At 49.4% G+C, this 17,728-nt stretch overlaps 2 protein-coding genes across 5 annotated transcripts in view; both read left to right on the plus strand.

Annotated features, from left to right (window-relative positions):
• LOC124484451 (rapamycin-insensitive companion of mTOR-like) overlaps positions 1-8,040 on the plus strand; it is a 15,040-nt gene extending 7,000 nt beyond the window's left edge. The window contains 13 exon segments of the mRNA XM_047045366.1: positions 19-210; positions 572-664; positions 746-852; positions 1,202-1,434; positions 1,867-2,257; positions 2,259-2,864; positions 5,158-5,338; positions 5,638-5,722; positions 5,875-6,063; positions 6,363-6,521; positions 7,007-7,130; positions 7,467-7,605; positions 7,845-8,040. Coding sequence (XP_046901322.1) covers positions 19-210; positions 572-664; positions 746-852; positions 1,202-1,434; positions 1,867-2,257; positions 2,259-2,864; positions 5,158-5,338; positions 5,638-5,722; positions 5,875-6,063; positions 6,363-6,521; positions 7,007-7,130; positions 7,467-7,605; positions 7,845-7,919 — 2,574 coding nt within the window. The 3' untranslated portion in view covers positions 7,920-8,040.
• Positions 8,041-8,083: 43 nt separating this feature from the next.
• Positions 8,084-17,631, plus strand: LOC124484203 (leukemia inhibitory factor receptor-like). 4 transcript variants are annotated; one of them, XM_047045027.1, is made up of 18 exons: positions 8,084-9,308; positions 10,679-10,790; positions 10,923-11,089; positions 11,790-11,943; positions 12,279-12,527; positions 12,954-13,083; positions 13,185-13,321; positions 13,591-13,736; positions 14,032-14,185; positions 14,313-14,374; positions 14,626-14,860; positions 15,091-15,264; positions 15,509-15,610; positions 15,747-15,905; positions 16,045-16,173; positions 16,291-16,384; positions 16,685-16,751; positions 16,842-17,631. In XM_047045027.1, exons 2-18 carry the CDS (start codon positions 10,727-10,729, stop codon positions 17,250-17,252), a joined length of 2,634 nt encoding a protein of 877 aa, XP_046900983.1. In that variant the 5' UTR covers positions 8,084-9,308; positions 10,679-10,726; the 3' UTR covers positions 17,253-17,631. The 4 variants fall into 4 exon arrangements, with proteins under 4 accessions (XP_046900983.1, XP_046900981.1, XP_046900982.1 ...); XM_047045025.1 differs by lacking the exon at positions 8,084-9,308 and adding an exon at positions 9,989-10,211; XM_047045026.1 differs by lacking the exon at positions 8,084-9,308 and adding an exon at positions 9,989-10,211 and having other exon boundaries at positions 10,691-10,790.
• The last annotated feature ends 97 nt before the right edge of the window (positions 17,632-17,728 follow it).

Consider the following 17,728-nt stretch of genomic DNA (forward strand, 5'->3'; position numbering starts at 1 on the left):
TACTGTCCCAATACTGTCTCCAAGTGCAAAATGAACTGTCCTAAACTGAAATGTAACTGTACCACTGGAGTATGTGAAATGTGTGTGCAAACTCTCATGATTGTGTTGTTTTTTATGGCAGGTTACAGAGGGCCAAATGTTTATCTTCCTGTGCACTTATATGGCCAGCTTGTTCATGATAAGACGGGCTGCCATCTACTGGAGAACCAGGTAAAGGCACCCTATTCAGTTGAAGTAGCTACAATAATGGCAATATTGGATGTTTAAATGTTCAGATGTGAACTCATTTTCTCTCTTGCTTTGTCTCTCTCTCTCTCTTTCTATCTCTCTCTCTATCTATCTATCTCTCACACACACACACACGTCTCTCTCTCTCTCTCTTTCTATCTCTCTATCTATCTATCTCACACACACACACACGTCTCTCTCTCTCTCTCTTTCTATCTCTCTATCTATCTATCTCTCACACACACACACACGTCTCTCTCTCTCTCTCTTTCTATCTCTCTATCTATCTATCTCTCACACACACACACACGTCTCTCTCTCTCTCCTTCGTTCTGTCTTCCAGAACGTGGTTCCTGACCTGAGCTACACAGTTCGCTCCCCGATGCTGGACCAATGGGAGGACATCAAGCAGCTGAAGGCTGCTCTGTGGGCATTGGTCAGTGTCCCTCACAAGGCCCACTAACGCCCTTTATGTCTTTATCCTAGTATCTTATTCTTCCTACTGATCTGTCTCCAGGGCAACATCGGGTCGTCCAACTGGGGTCTGAACCTGCTGCAGGAGGAGGGGGTGATCCCAGACATAGTGGCTCTGGCCCAGCACTGTGAGGTCCTGTCTGTCCGGGGGTGAGGCTGCCACAAACATCCCTTCTTTGCCCTATCTCGGCTTTCTCTTTCTGCCCCTTCTTTCTTGCCACTCTCGCTTCCTCTCTCTCCTCTTCCCTCTCTCTCCCTCTGGCCTCTCTTTCTCTACCCCTCTCTCTGCCACCCCCTCTTACTTCTCTCTCTTTCTGACCCTTCCTTCTTCCATCTTTCTTACCACGCTCACTTCCTCTCTCCTCTCTGGCCTCTTACTCTGCCCCCTCTCTCTCTCCTCTCTCTTTCTCTACCCCCTCTCTCTGCCACCCCCCTCTTACCCCTCTTCCCCTCACTCCCCCCCCTCTCCCCCCCTCTCTCCCTCTCCCCTGTCCTCCAGGACGTGTGTGTACGTGCTGGGCCTGATCGGGAAGAGCCGGCAGGGCTGCGAGCTGCTGAAGCAGCAGGGCTGGGACGCCGTGAGGCACGGCCGGCGTACGCCCTGGCCCGTGGTCCCGGAGGAGGTGGAGCCCCACCCCGCCGCCCAGCTGTCCTCCGTGCCCAGCACCCTCAGCCTCACCTCTGAGTCCACCAGCTCCCAGCACAACAGCGAGGGAGACTCCACGCAGCCCAGTGAGTACCACACGGGATGGGAGTCAGATGGTTGAGCGGTTAGGGGAATCAGGCTATTAATCAGAAGGTTGACGGTTTGTTTCCCGGCCACGCCACGTTGTGTCCTTGGGCAAGGCACTTCACCCTACTTGCCCTCGGGGGGAATGTCCCTGTACTTACTGTAAGTCGCTTTGGATAAGAGCGTCTGCTAAATGACTAAATGTAATGTAATGGGACGTGTTCCCGAACGAGTTTGAGTAGCGGCAGTTTAGTTTAGAGCTTTATTCATCCCCATGGAGCAGTTAGTTCAGGCTGGCGTGGTGCTTCACGTATACAGACAGCGTAGACAAATCTATTGTATTTGTCACACAAACAAACTGCCTGGGGCTGGAAAGTGAACGGCCACCACAAACCCCCCTATCGGTCAGTCTAACCGTGGCCTGTGACCACCAGGTGTGTACATCCTGGACGACGAGAGGCTGGACCCGTCGGACCCGTCGGAGCCCCCCCTCTACCTCCGCCCCAAGCTGCTGAAGGACCGCATCCCCTTCACCCTGCTGGCCTCCAGCCGCTTCCGCACCCGCCTGCTGCACTCTCTCTCGCTGTCCGGCAAGAAGCTCCGCAGCGGCGACGCCAAACCCGGCCGCAAGCGCACCGTCACGGAGCCCTCGTACGGCCTCGGCGGCGCCTCCGACGCGTTCCCCGTCTGCGACGACGGCGAGGGCCGCCCGGCCGAGAGCCCCTCGGTGTCCCTGGAGACGGCGTTCGTGGGCGTCAAGTCCGCGGGGAGCCGCGGGAGCACGCCCAGCTTCGGGGAGGGGGAGGGGGGGGGTGGTGGGCGGCGGGGGGGGCCTGGGGGCGGGGGGGCGGGAGAGGAGCAGCGGGGCTCACTTCAAGAGCCGCAGCCAGAGCTTCAACACGGACACGACCACCAGCGGCGTGAGTTCCATGAGCTCCTCGCCCTCGCGGGAAACGCTGCCCTCCACCATGGACACGGACTGCGCCAGCCTCAACACCGTCATCAGCGCTCGTGCCCTCCAGACCCTGCCCTCCCTCTCCCCGCGGCAGCCCGACTCCTCCCCCGTCCTCCCCAGGCCCAACGCCGCCGCCCTGGTCCCTCCTGGCTCCTCCCACACCCTCCCACGCCGCGCCCAGTCACTCAAGTCGCCCTCCGTCGCCACCCTCAGCAGCCTGACCGACTGCGGGCTCACCTACTCCAGCTCCAGGGACGCTCTGGGCTACGCCACGCTCAAGTACGCCAGCTGTCGCCACGGCTACGCCAGCCCTCAAGACGCGCTGGGCTACGCCACGCTGAAGAGGCTCCAGCAGCAGAGGCTCCACCCCTCGCTGTCCCACAGCGAAGTGCTGGCCTCGCCCGCCAAGGACGTCCTGTTCACCGACACCATCACCATGAAGACAGGCAGCCTGGACTCCAGACTCACCCCGCGAAGGTACACACACACATACACACACCACACACTCGCCAAACTCTGTCACACACATTCTGCAGCCTTTGGCTGGAGGATGTGAAAACATCTGTTCTCTCAATACTCCCCCAGACTTCTGTACAACGAAACTCTCTCCCACTTCCTGTCCCTCCCCCTCCCTCCCCCTCCTTATCGCCCTCTTTTCCAGTCTCTCTTCCACCATTCTTCCCTTCCTCTCTCTCCCTCTCTCCTTACTTCCCTTTCTCTCTCTTCTTCCCTCCCTCCCTCCTGCCCTCCCAGGCAGAGGCCCCTCCCCTCTCCTGTAGCAGTTAATAGTAGTGCCAGAAAAGAGTGTCGAAACAGTTCTGTTATAAAACTGCTCCGAAAACCAAAAGCCACAGGCATTGTCTAAACTATGCCTCATCGGTCAGATGAACCTTTCCGGGTCACTGCATATGTTGAACCACCAAGGGGATGATCTATTTCTCTCTCTACTCCCTCTGTACAGTGAGGGAGGTATAGTAACTAAACTGTGATCAGAGTAGATGTAGCATAGTCACAAAACGACGCTACATTACCGCCCCCCCCCAGTCTGGTCCTCTATAGAGTGCCCCCACACCCCTCCCTCCCAACCCAAACCCCATCCCCTTCCTGTCCCCTATGGCCACTAATCGCCTGTGTGTGTGTGCTGTCTCTAACGCCCCCCCCCCCCCCCCAGGTGTTCTGTAAAGCAGTCCGGGTGTTGGGGCCAGGGTGCGGCCAGGCCCCGTCACAGGCCAATCAGAGCCATCCTCCCACGGTGCGTGGACGCGTTTTAAGACCCCGGGCCTCTCGCCCCTGTAGAGCCAACCCTAACCCCCGCTCCCCTCCCGTTCCTGTGGCTCACACCCTCCCACCCACCTGCTGTGCTCTGGAGGTCAGCTCTCCCTGTGCTCTGGAGGTCAGCCCTCCCTGTGCTCTGGAGGTCAGCCCTCCCTGTGCTCTGGAGGTCCGGGCACCCTGTGCTCTGGAGGTCAGCCCTCCCTGTGCTCTGGAGGTCAGCCCTCCCTGTGCTCTGGAGGTCCGGGCACCCTGTGCTCTGGAGGTCAGCCCTCCCTGTGCTCTGGAGGTCAGCCCTCCCTGTGCTCTGGAGGTCAGCCCTCCCTGTGCTCTGGAGGTCCGGGCACCCTGTGCTCTGGAGGTCAGCTCTCCCTGTGCTCTGGAGGTCAGCCCTCCCTGTGCTCTGGAGGTCAGCCCTCCCTGTGCTCTGGAGGTCCGGGCACCCTGTGCTCTGGAGGTCAGGGCCGACCACAGCTCTACTCTCCTAAGCTCTGCTCCATTGTGTGCTCCACTGTTGATATCTGGTGGGCATGTGTCCCAGATTCCTTCCGTATGAAACTTCCTCTCACTCTTTGTCACTCTCTCTCTCCCCTCCCCCCAACTCCAACTGTGTGGCCTCTCTCCCTGTCATTACCTGGCTTGTCTGTGTTACATCCCCATGCCAAGTGTTACACAGCGCGTCATGTTTGGGATGGGCTACATCCTGCCCAACCGCTGTTTCCCAGAACCCAGGGGAGTGGCTTGTTGTGGCTGACTGTAGTCTGACTGTAGTCTGGCAGGAGGGTGACTGTGCCAGGTCATCGTTTCTAAGGAGACGTTTTCCTCAGAAGCTCCCACATCTGGGAGCTGAACCAACTCAAACAAGTTTGTTTTGTTTGATCTCTGTCAGTCTGTGTTGGTGTCTCTCTCTCTTTCCCCTCTCCTGTGTGTTTCTGGAAGTGTGTGTGTGTGTTTATGGACCCTGGTTCCCAACAGTGAGAGTGTGTTTATGTAGCCAATTTCCTGGCCGTGTGTGTGTCCAGGATCCTGACTGTGTGTGTGTGTGTGTGTCCAGAGTCCTGACTGTGTGTGTGTGTCCAGAGTCCTGATTGTGTGTGTGTGTGTGTGCAGGGTCCTGACTGTGTGTGTGTGTGTGTCCAGGGTCCTGACTGTGTGTGTGTGTGTGTGTGTCCAGGGTCCTGACTGTGTGTGTGTGTGTGCAGGGTCCTGACTGTGTGTGTGTGTGTCTGTGTCTAGGGTCCTGACTGTGTGTGTGTGTGTGCAGGGTCCTGACTGTGTGTGTGTGCAGGGTCCTGACTGTGTGTGTGTGTGTGTCCAGGGTCCTGATTGTGTGTGTGTGTGTGTGTGTGTGCAGGTTCCTGACTGTGTGTGTGTGTGTCCAGGGTCCTGACTGTGTGTGTGTGTGTGCAGGTTCCTGACTGTGTGTGTGTGTGTCCAGGGTCCTGACTGTGTGTGTGTGTGTGCAGGTTCCTGACTGTGTGTGTGTGTGTGTGTGCAGGTTTCTGAAGACCCTGAGCTTTGCCTCCCTGGACAAGGAGGATCTCCTGAGCCCCATCAGTCAGAGCTCCATGCAGCGCTGCTCCTCTCTGCGCTCCATGGTGTCCTGCTCCTACGCCTCCTCCGACGACGACGACTACATCGGCCTGGCGCTGCCCGTCGACATCAACAACATGTTCCACGTGAGAACTTGTCTCTCTCTTCTCTCCTCTATTTGTCTCTCTTGTCTCTTTCTCTCTCTCTCTCCTCTCTCTTTGTCTCCATTTCTCTCCCCTCTCTCTCTTCTCCTCTCTCTTTCTCTCCTCTATTTCTCCTCTGTCTCTCTCTCTCTCTGTCTCCTTCTCCACTCCTATTTGTGTGTGTATAGCTTGTTACCCCCCCCCCCCCATCCTCTCTTCTCTCCCAGAACTCTCGGACATTCCGATAATTATTTTGCAAACCAAATGAAAGTCCTTACAGTAACGATGGCATGTGGTCTTAGATCAAGGAGACGCCGTACTTCCAGAAGAGGACCAGCCCTCCCTCTGAGGACAGATCTGCCAAGTTCTTCTCTGGAGACTCAGATGGTGAGAACACCCAGGGCCGTCTCCACTCACCGCTTCCTCACCGCTCCTCTCTCTTGTCCTCTCCTCCGGACCCTCCTCCTCTCCTCTCCTCCGGATCCCCCTCCTCTCCTCCCCTCTCACCCTGTCTTCTCTCCGCCCTCCGCCCTCCCCAGGCCCCACTGAGGGGCAGAGACACGCGGGGCTGCGCTCCCAGCTGAGCATCACAGAGCTGATGGCAGGGAGCCGTGCCGGGCCGCCTCTGGGCTCAGAGGACACGGGCCTGCAGGAGCACAGCGACGACAACTGCCTGTACTGCACCGGCCTGGCTGTGCTGGGCTTCCACGCTCACGCCAGCAACCCAGGTACACACTGTGGCTGCAGCACCTCGACAGGCAGGTAGACTCCCTCTATCACCTCCCCCAATTGAAGTCGATGGACCCGCCTTCGAGGCCGGATTGGCTGGTCTGACTTCCCTTCGGGGCCGGATTGGCTGGTCTGACTCCCCTGGTTTGCTACAACACACACTGACACGCTCGCGCACACACACACATGCAGCCACACATGCACCTATTATCAACCCTCCTTCAAAAACAAAGTCAACATCTTGCTTTGTATCCGGGCTAGTTCTGTTGTAACTCACTCTCACCGCTTCCTCCTGCAGACCTGACCGAGGTCCCCGCTTTCTCCGAGTGGTGCAGTCCGCCTGCACAGAACCACCCGGAGGTCAGGGGCCAGTCCACGCTGTCGGGGGTGTCCGGCTGCAGCGACGCCGTTTCCCAGGACTCTGCAGGAAGCACACACAGCACTGAACTGGTTCTGGGTAAAGGTCCACCTTTACTAACTTTACTAAATACTTTACATTTGTTACCCTCGCCAACATCTTGGTCTAGCGGTAGAAAAACGGGCGGAGCCAGGACACGCAATGCTGGTAACTGATCTGGGAAGAATGTGGCGAGGTGCAGGTAGAATAGCTAGCCCAATACTAGGAAAGGGGTTAGTCATGAACAGGGGGACAAGGGGAGGACGATGGTGCTGATGTTAAAGGACTATACCTCTACCGTCTACCCTCCACCCCCTACCCTCCACCCTCTACCCTCCACCCTCTACCTCCACCCCCTACCCTCCACCCTCTACCTCCACCCTCTACCTCCACCCCCTACCCTCCACCCCCTACCCTCCACCCTCTACCTCCACCCTCTGCCTCCACCCTCTACTTCCACCCTCTACCTCCACCCTCTGCCTCCACCCTCTGCCTCCACCCTCTGCCTCCACCCTCTACTTCCACCCTCTGCCTCCACCCTCCAGGAGTGAAGTCCATCCCAGAGGATGCTCCCACCGGCAGGGTCCTGCTGAGGAAGGAGGTTCTACGGCTGGTGGTTCACCTCAGTTCCTCTGTGGGCACCAAGGGCCACGAGACCAACCTGCTAACGTAGGACACACACACACACATGTTCACACACACACACGCACACCTTCACACACACACACTTCACACACATTTGCGGACACACGCATAGGCACTCACATATTTACACACACACACACACACACGTTTTACACCCACATTTGAGTTGATCTGGTAGGACTGGCCTTCCTGGCACCTCAAACCTAGACTGTTACACCACATGCAGACACGTGTTTCTCTTCACGCTTCCCTCTTCATCCTTGCGCAAGGATACTGAGCAAATCCTTGCGCAAGGTACACACTTAAATAGTTGCCAGTTCTACATGCCAGGGGTTTAAGTGTGTGTGTGTGTTTCATTAGTATAAAGGAGAAGTTCCCTTATGCGTTCGATGACATCTGCCTGTACTCTGAGGTGTCCCACCTGCTGGCTTACTGCATGTTCCGCCTGCCCTCACGACGCTTCATCCAGGAGCTCTTCCAGGACGTGCCCTTTATCCCGGTAAGCACATCTCACACAGTCACACACATTTAGTCACTCACACACATACACACACACACATACACACACACACATACACATTTAGTCACTCACACACATACACACACACACATACACACACACACATACACATTTAGTCACTCACACACATACACACACACACATACACATTTACCCAAACACACATCCAGACACACACGGTATACTGCATGCTCCTTTCCCTTCTGTGCTCTCCTCAGATGTATGAAGAGGCAGAGAGCATTCTGTCCAGGCCGCCTAAGGACAGCCCAGGCCACGCCCCCTCCAGCCCATAACTCCCCCGGTGGTCTTCCCTCCCAACCTGTGGAGGCCTCAGTCAGCCCTGCTCATCCCCGGCCCAGACCTCCACTAACCCCAGCTCTTCATGAACCACAGCCCCCCCTCCCCCTGGTGAACCCCCCCCCCCCCCCCCCGCCCCCCCTCCCCCGATGAACCTCCACTCCTTCACATTGACTGCTCAGCACATGTGGTGTGCACCGGTCAAGGCTTCCAAACATGTAGGTCTGAACCAAACATGGACGTCAGCAACAAGCGGTCACGTGACTGAACCGAGCCTCCTGGTTGGTCCACGTCGACCTAACGCCACCAGCATCAGACGATCCTACTCCGTCTTCAAGGTTAAAATCCCCAACAGCGCTTTCTTTACCCCCCCCCCCCAGTACCTCACGACTGCATCTCTTCAACGTTCTAGAACAACCAAGCATGTGATTATAGCTCGGCTTCACCCAAAGTGGGGTGCTTTGACTCTGTTGATGGATTCTTGGAAGAAGGAGTACTCCCCCAGGATACTCTCCAGACTGGAGTTTATTATTATTTTTATTAATTTTTTTGCTGTAGTAGTTGTTGTTTTTTGCATTAATAATATTATTATATAATTATTAATAATAATTGAGCTACGTCAGTTGGAAATCTACCAAATGTTCAACATACATTTTTTGTTTGGGGTTTTTCAGCACAAGAGTTATGAAGTACCTCTTATGTCTGAGAATGGGTTTGATTTCACTGCACTATTTGTTGTATGTTTCAAAGAGCTTTGCCATTCAAAACCTAGAATAAACCGACAGAACCAGGAAACCTAAAAGCCGGAATGGACGGAAAAATCTACTGTGTTCAGGATGTTGGTTTTTGCGTTAGCATCCTTTTATCATTAGACTAGTTTTCTGCCATTAGATACCTCTAAACGTTCTTTATAAAAAACTAAACTAGACTCAACCCACAATTGAATGGGTTGATGTTATAGATATTTGCCATTCACAAATGTTCATTAATAGGTTGAATATATAAAACAATTGAATTATCTTATTGAAGATAAGACTGTTGTTCGGCAGCTGTAATAATTTGGCCTTATGCTAAATTATTAAACTGTAAGCACCTTGATCTCACTAATCACGGCAGAAAACGCATCTTTGTTATAGATCATTTCAAGTGTAGAAAACAAACTTTTGAAGTCATTCAGAGAAGCCCTCTTGCGTGTGAGGTGATGAAATCTAGACTGCTCAGGCATGTGTCACTTATTTTCAGAAACCGAGATGGTGACGGCAAACAACTTTTGCACATCGCGTGCATTGCGAGGCTTCAATCCCTCAGCTCGTGGTTAAATTGAATGATCGCCCTTTTTTAATTTAAACTCGTTTTCTATTAAATTAACACGACTAACGGTTGAGGTGAGTAAGCACAGGGTGATAAATTATTTGGGACCAAAAGACAAACTGACTTTTCTAGCGGTCAATATTGTCAAATGTTTTGGGGTGTCAGAACATGATTTAAACTTTTGTGTACTTTCGAGTGTTTTAAACACTCAAGCACCTTCTTATTATGTGTTAAGTGGACTTGACGAGCTTCTCTAAATACTGTGTGAACATTTGTGTCCTTCACTGAGGACTTGAACGACTCTTAAAATAAGGGTTATTTATAACCCTTCTCAAGGGACCATTTTTAAGTTAAGTATGCTGTTTTTTATTTGGCTCAATTCGCTTTATTCCTTGTAAGGTATCCTGAATATTTTTGTTTGTTTATTTGTCATGGTCCAATAAGCCAAAATAAAAAAATTCTAAGGAATGCATTACAAATTACACGAGTAGTCATCCATGTTTATTTTTGAGGCTAATGCGACTGCAAAAAAGGTCACAAGCCTTCTTTCATTTCGCAATTCCTAGTAAATCACGAATGCTTGCCATATTTGTTTAATCCCCGTTGTTATCCTCATTTCCTGCAAATGCTTAGTCTGTAGTGATTCTGGATGATTGTGTGGATGCCTGTTCCAAACTAAATGACTACAAATCCCACCGAATAAACCTTTTTTTTGCGCTACGGGGTTTCTCGCTTAGGATAAACGCCCTTCCCCAAAAAAGTCTAAGCAATGTAGCTTTGGGTAGCCTAGGTTAATATTAGAGTTATGTGGAGGAGGCTCCCATATGGGAAGGACTTGCGGAAGTTCCCAGTAAAGAGTAGGCTAGTCCATATGTCTATGGTCAGTATTCTTCTGTGCGCTGTCCACTTGGAGCGTGAGCGCTGATAGAACAAAATATTGGTGGCCGGATGGTCAGTTATCTTAGTAATCGAATGAAGTAAGTTTCCTTCTATACTCGGACTGTTACGTATGCATTTTGTGTGTGTGTGATTCTTACGCATGATTCCAATCGGGAAGCGGATTAACAAAGAAGTTATTGGGTGCTCCTAAAACTGTGCTGTATCAAAATAAAAGTTATTGATAGACTGAATATTAAGTTAATATTTGATCCACGTCATTTAGCGCCAATTTATATTTTGTTTTTATTGGTTTATGCGCCAGAAAGTCAATTCAAAATCTTGAGTTACGTCTTTTCTTTCTTCCTCGGTTCGTGCTTCTTGGGTTCGAGAATTGTTTCGGCTCCCTTAAGATCATAACCCTCCGTCGGTGTATTTGAAAACACCTTCATGTTGGCTAGTAATCTGGAATCTGCTACATTTCAGTATTTTTATGCAAGACATTTTATTTGTGGATTCAGATGTTGCCAATTGTTATTTCACAAAGATAACCTAATTTGAGCTGTAGCCTATGACATAGGCTACTCCATATCCTCTCCACAGCGCAGCAGTGACGATGTTGAGTTTGCTGCTTTGGTCTTCACTCTTCACTGTAAGCTCCCAAGTCACATGTCCAGATGGTGTGTAGCTATTTTACGTGAATATTATATACATTAACTGTTTATATAGCCGGCATATTATGTCCTGTCAAGTGGTTTCAAAATGTAATTCTTTGAGAAATATTAATTTATTCTGATGTGTGGTCAATGCAGATACTGGTGCGTCTCTTTGTGGACCGGAGAATGTTAACGTGAGTTTTGACGTTAAATCTTGGACAATATTCACAACGTGGGATGATGCCGCGTCTTCTGGTACAAATGAGGGACTTATCTATGACGTGGAGGTTCTATATACAGACGACCTGAAGAAGTTGCACACTGTAAGTATTTATAAAAGTGGGGGGAACTGATTTGCCGCTTTCAAAAGTGAAACCTCACTAAGCCTATACCCTGCCACAGCCAGTGAAAGTCAATCCCTGTTACAATTTACCTTTGTCAAAGTAGCCTATTGAAACACGCCACGTGGCCAGGGGCAGATTTGTAGAGGTTTTCATTCGGGGTGGTAATGGGGTGGCAGAAGTAAGTTGTTGGGTGGCCTCCTGGAGGCGAATCAAAACCCAAAGTTGGGGGTTATAGTACTCCCTATGGTAAATGATTAGGCTATAACATTGTAGTTTAAACAGTAACATTCATATTATTTATTGAAATGTTCTGCAATGTACAAATTATATTTTTCCATGAGAAGATTGAGGTTCATGTTGTTTAATTGTAACTTGTTAGCTACATGCTCTTATGGTTCTTCCCTTTGGGACTTATTTGGTTTTTCACAAGGTATGCTTCATGTTTTGGCTACCCGCAATGTTTGGGGCTATCTCGTTATGATCAGTGACCTATGCACTTTTGTAAAGCTCTCTCTTTGAAGTCGCTTTGGATAAAAGCGTCTGCTAAATGCATAAAAAATGATTATAAAAAAATACATAAGATTGGGGTGGCAGTATTTTTTATTGGGGTGGCAGCTGACACCCCTTGCCACCCCTTAGATCCGCCACTGCACATGGCCTATGTTGTTTTGTCCCAAAGGAGGCTATCAAAGTGAGATCTGACCAGACTGGAACTCAACATCTGTGGAGCTGGAGGTCTCCGTTGCCTTTCGAGTGCACCACTCACGCAGTCAGACTCCGATCCCGACACCTAAACAAAACTAGTCAGTGGAGCCCCCTTCAGATCAATCCTGGTAAGTGATTCTGATAGGTCAGTTGTCAAATAGTGGAAGACCCCCATGAGAGAAAACGAAACTCGTCGGGGCATCATGCTGTTAATATTACACCCCATACCCTCAGCATGTTGAACCCCAAAACTTTGACACTATAAAACGAATTTTAGTTACAGATGCTCTGATATGATGCAAGAAAGGCACCTGCTAGCTTACTGAACAGATATGGTGCACATCCCTGTCGGCTACTGTTCACACAGTTTACCTAACAGCTGTAAACATTTTTCAAAATGTATTTTGCTGCTGTTTTGCTGACCAATATTGGGGAACTCACAAGGAATCATGCCCTCCTGCAGGGAAAACTGTGTTGAGCGAACCTGCGATGGTCCCTATGGACACTTTCGTCGAGGTTGGCCACAATTTAACGTTATGCTGCGTTACCATGGGGGAGGAGCCAGTCATGAAGTTCAACGGCACACGCGTGGTCACACGGATCGGTAACCACAGCTACACAATCACTGTTCATATCCAGGAACCTCTGCCTCTTTGCACAATTTCAGCCGTCTGCAAAACGGGAACATATGGCACTTGCGTTTACGCCGGGTGTGAGTACAAACCAACTTTTGTCCTTCCTTTTCCGTTTGTCCAGCAATATGTTTCTTGTTGGGGGGGGGGTGGTATCTGAAACTAAGAATAGTATTTGTACTAAGAAAGAATAGAAGTATTTGAAACTAAGAATAGAGTAATATTTAGTTACTAACTTAACTAAATGTTATTTTCAATCAACGGCAGTAGGCTGTTATCTTACGATGTGTTGTCCAATTATTTCTAATCCAACAAAAAATTCAAAACGAAACAATTGTTGTTGTTGGATTAGGATATTTGTTTATAGACTACAAGGCTACTGTTGATAGGAGCAGAACCAATCATTCCAATGCAGGCTACACGTAGCCTACTTGTTATAAATGGCAAAAGAAACTGAAACTTGTAATTTGAGATCGCTGATTTCTAAAGCCACCTTCCTTCACCAGACCCCCCGGATGACAGGCAACTGAAGTGTGAGACTCGCGACCTGGAGCGTGTGGAGTGTCACTGGAACATCGGGAGACCCACTCAGTTGATCAAACGTGGGAGTACCACGTCTTACAAGCTGAACGGACGGTACAGACTTGAATATCATCGTTGCACTGTGCCTGGATGTGGTACTTGTTGTACTGTGCCTGCTATAAACAGACCGTTCTCTCCCTCTGTGGGCTTTTCAGCTCGTGTCCACAAAATACGACATCAAATTGCATCCAAACTGTTGACGTAGGCCAAGGGGAAGTGACGTGGATGTTGGAAGCCCAGAATCCACTTGGTATTGTCAAGATAAAGGAAACAGCAGACTTGATGAGAAGAGGTAAAGACTGCTTTACACCAAGTGGTGACAAGGCATTCATAAAGCATTAACGTATTAAGCCTTAACATCTCACAAACCATCATTGGTCATCATCTATTCATATAGCCGATAAATATAGTTTGAGCATAAGTATTTTTAAATATATAAAACCTGTTGTTAAAACCTGTAAAACAATGTTATGACTTCATACTTTGAGCCAAACGGAGGACCAGTTCAAGTCCGCATGGGGGTACACGGTGTGTCTGAACTGGGTGTGATTCTCGCTCCAGTGCGGATGCTAGCTCCGGTGAACGTGGTGGCATCAGAAGTCAATGATAGGGATGTCAGGTTGGACTGGCAGTGGAAGCCACAGAAGTACAAGACCCTGGACATGCTGTGCCAAGTTCAGCTGGAACACAGTGGACACCGGGAGATGGTGAGTCTGGGTAAACGCAGTCGAGAAGATTTGAACATTATGGGATTTTCTGAGCCTAAAACCCCTTGTACTTTAGTTTCGAGGGGTGTAGGTTTCATTATACTTTGCTGTCCCAGCCACCTTTTGAAAATGGCAAATCTGTTACCCCCACTTTGAATTAAGACAATTATATTAAAAGATCACATCCTTAGTTATAAAAAAACTGTCCCACCCACATAAAAAAAAAAAAGACGTTGCCCCTGTTAGATGGAATCTATGAGATGTTGATGCCTTCCTCATGTTTATGTTTCTGCAGAGGAACTGTTCTGGTCTGGGTCTTGGGTCTGTAGTTGTGTCTGGTCTGACACCTGCAGACACCTACACAGTGAAGGTGCGCTGTGGGACTGTAAAACACTTCTGGAAGTGGGGTGACAACAGCGAAGACACCACCTTTCAAACCAAAGGGGACAGTGAGTGTCTTTCCTGAATTCCTCTCATCATCGCAACTTCTTCTAATGAAAAGTAAGGTACAGATGGAATACACATAGCAACGCTGAGCTTCATGCTAATATTGTGTTTATGCTTTTGTGTCCCCAGTTCCTGAGGCTTTAGATGTGTGGATGCACACTGAGAAAAAACAAACTGTAATCGCATGGAACGTGAGTATAAATGATTCCATGTGTACTGTCATGTCATGCTCACGTGCTACGGGTACACACTTTAACACATACATGCTTGTTCCTGCGGTGTGCCGCACTAACATGACAACCCAAACTAAGAACAGCTTGGATAAAAGTGTCTGCTATACAAATAAAGTGTGAAAGAAAAGTTATACAGTTAAATGTAAACATTTTAACAGGATGTCTCTATTAGACGAGAATAATCATGAAATTCTACTTGGTGTGTTCAGACGCTTTTAGCCAATCAGAGCCATGGACACATCCTGGACTATGAGGTGATCTGGGGAAAGTCTGTGGATCACAGCAGAGAAAGAAGGACTGTGCATCCCTCGTCCAAGTCCGGTCCGAATTATTACACTCTCCCTTTTGTGGCGTCTGGGGAGGAATACGTTGTCACGGTGACAGCCAGAAACCTGCACGGCAGCTCCCCTCCCTCGTCCGTCACCCTTCCCAGTCGGTTCCCAGGTGAGGAGCAGGGGGGTTGAAGTGGGGGGGGGGGGGGGGTCCGGCTACCCTGATCCCCACGTTAAGTTCTTATTTTGATACATTTTGATAGATTTATAGATTTCTTATTGAGATTTAAGTATGTAGAAGGATATCTACAGTACCCTAGCTGGAAAAAAAGACCCACATAATTTTCACAAAAGTTTCCTTTAACAAACACTCCAATAAAAGCTGCATTGCGTTTTTTGCAGATGGAATGGTGACCACAAAGGTTTTTGGCCGTGAAGGTGGCTTCGACCTGACCTGGAATGCTAGCCTCAGTGCTAGCCATGGCTACGTAGTAGACTGGTGTCCCACATCCGGAACCTGCTCTATGGAGTGGGTGAAGGTGCCAGCTGGGGTGACGAGGACCAGAATCCAGTCAGGTGAGGAAAAAGAACAGCCACGTTTGAACTAAAGTATGAACTAATACTCATCTGGAGCATTGAGTAATTACAGTATTATTGCACTGTGGCAGGTAGCAGAAATTTGGTTATTGTGGTTGTACGTAGTCCTTGCTTGCCGATAGCCACAATCAAAAGTTGATGAAATTTGATGAAAGTTTGCAATGAAAGATGAGTATGTGTAGCCTTTGCCTTGTTTTCCCTATGACCTCTACGATGACTTCAGCCAACCTTGAGGGGTGTGTACGGTATACGATCTCCATCTACGCCTGTACGTCACGAGCTCCAGAACTACTGGATAGGAGAGAGGGATACGTAAAAGAGTGCAGTAAGAATCCCTTCTTTACTCACCCCTCCTCCACCATCTCTCTCCTCTCCTACCCATCTCCCCTCTCCTACCACCTCTCCCATCCCCTATTATCTCTGTGGTGTTTCATTCATCTTTCCCTGTTTTCTGTGATTAGTTCCAGAAGACACGTTTGCTATGTTGAACACCAGCCTGAGCGATTCACATGTTAGTGTTACATGGATCGACATTCCCCCAGAGCAACAGACAGCGTTCATTCATAGATACATTCTCACCTACTCTGACGACACAGGAACGATTATCAACATCAGCACAGGTAAGACACCAGCTCTCTTGAGGTAGTTGATAGCAACAATCAAACAGAATTGGCGTCAATACTGATCAGAAAGAGATGTTCCCATCCACACTATGATGTATTTTATGACCTATTTCTTCTTGTTTTCACTGATGTCTAGCCAACGCCACAGAAAACTCCCTGACGGTTTCCCTCAAAGATCTTCACAGGAAATCTTACCAATTCACACTGAAAGCCCTCACATCAGTTGGGACAACCAATGGGAGAAACTTTTACGTCAACCTGAAGAGTAAGGGCTTATTAAAAACAAATATACTTCAGTTGCTGTTTTTCTGTTTTGTTTTTGGGAAAAAGTTTATAACATGGCTTAGGTTTCCAACATGAACTGTTTATCAACACCCAACAGCTGACCAGCCAATTTGGGTGATGCTGCTCTTCCTGGGAGCTATTTTCCTCTTCGTCTCCTTGGCCACCATCATATGCTACAGGAACAGGCAATGGCAAGCAAATATTTCCTTCTAACATCTTGGCCATCACATCGCACATTATCGAATGTCCAGATTCACAAAGGTTTATTCACAAAAAACAGGGAGTCAGGTGGCTGAGCGGTTAGGGAATCGGGCTAGTAATCAGAAGGTTGCCGGATCGATTCTCTGCCATGCCAAATGACATTGTGTCCTGGGGCAAGGCACTTCACCCTACTTGCCTCGGGGGAATGTCCCTGTACTTACTGTATCTCGCTCTGGATAAGAGCATCTGCTAAATGACTAAATGTAAAAGTTCTTTCTTGGGTTTAACAGGCTGAAACGTGAGATCTACCCCGATATCCCCCAGCCTGCATTAAAGACGGACTGGCTCACGACACTGGTAGGTCCCCATCCACAACACAAACCCCTTTGTGCACATGAAGTCCTGCTCCACCGACTCGAATAACGTCTGTTTTCCACTGCTTTCCAGAAGGGATACGGGGTTCAGGTGCTCCATGACGAACTCTGCCAGAGCTCCCAGCTGGACATCCTTCCAGTGATGGTTAGCCACAACCAGGAAGAGGAGAAAGCCATCAGGAGCAGGCACCTGCCAAGAACAACTGCCGAAGTGTCCTCTTCCTCCTCCGAGTCTCGATACGGAGGCGTAGACTTTGCGAACCCGTCCTACAACTCGTTTGTGTTTCCTGTGGCAGAGATGGAGCTGTGCGAAGATTACCACCCCCACACAGGCCCTCTCCTCAGCCCCAACCCTCCGGAGGTTTCCGCGAGGGGACACCTTGTGTTTCCTGAGGCAGAGATGGAGCTGTGCAAAGATTACCACCCCCACACAGGCCCTCTCCTCAGCCCCAGCCCTCTGGAGGTTTCTGCAGGAGGAGACTAGGGCGGCTACCGGGTCAAGATATAACGAAATCAGCTCCTCAGAGACAGACTCAACGGAAAGCGTCTTTGCCAGCAGCTCCACACAGTGGAGTTGTCTACTTAGGCTGATCCGCAGGCGTTCACTGTGTGTCCACAAGGATTTTTCGTAAAAATGAACAGTGACACATGGAGACATACCATAGGCTACAATGAGCAGACACGGGAGGAGGGAGGAGGGAGAATGAGGACTTGTGAAATGTACAGTATGCCTGCTACTTTTATACTGGATTCCTCCACTTCTCTACACATCCTGATAAAGTTTCTTCACTTTACAAATCATTCATTTAACCTGCATTAGTTTTTTTGTTTTTTTCTCATGAATAAATGAATGTTTTATATTAGAGTTTTTTACTGTATGGTCCATTCCTGAAAAAAAATATTGAGTTTGAAAATGAGTAACATTCAAAGTACAGTAGCAGTTTGTCAACATGTCAGCCT

The sequence above is a fragment of the Hypomesus transpacificus genome, chromosome 22 (genome assembly GCF_021917145.1).
Source record: "Hypomesus transpacificus isolate Combined female chromosome 22, fHypTra1, whole genome shotgun sequence".
Taxonomy (NCBI): domain Eukaryota; kingdom Metazoa; phylum Chordata; class Actinopteri; order Osmeriformes; family Osmeridae; genus Hypomesus; species Hypomesus transpacificus.

Excerpts from the sequence above, each read along its gene's own strand:
- LOC124484203 (XM_047045024.1), top strand. The coding sequence starts at position 10,183 with ATGGTCAGTTATCTTAGTAATCGAATGAA. Across the intron at positions 10,791-10,922 it reads CCAAGTCACATGTCCAGATG|ATACTGGTGCGTCTCTTTGT; the intron begins GTGTGTAGCTAT and ends TGGTCAATGCAG. Across the intron at positions 16,174-16,290 it reads CTTTTACGTCAACCTGAAGA|CTGACCAGCCAATTTGGGTG; the intron begins GTAAGGGCTTAT and ends AACACCCAACAG.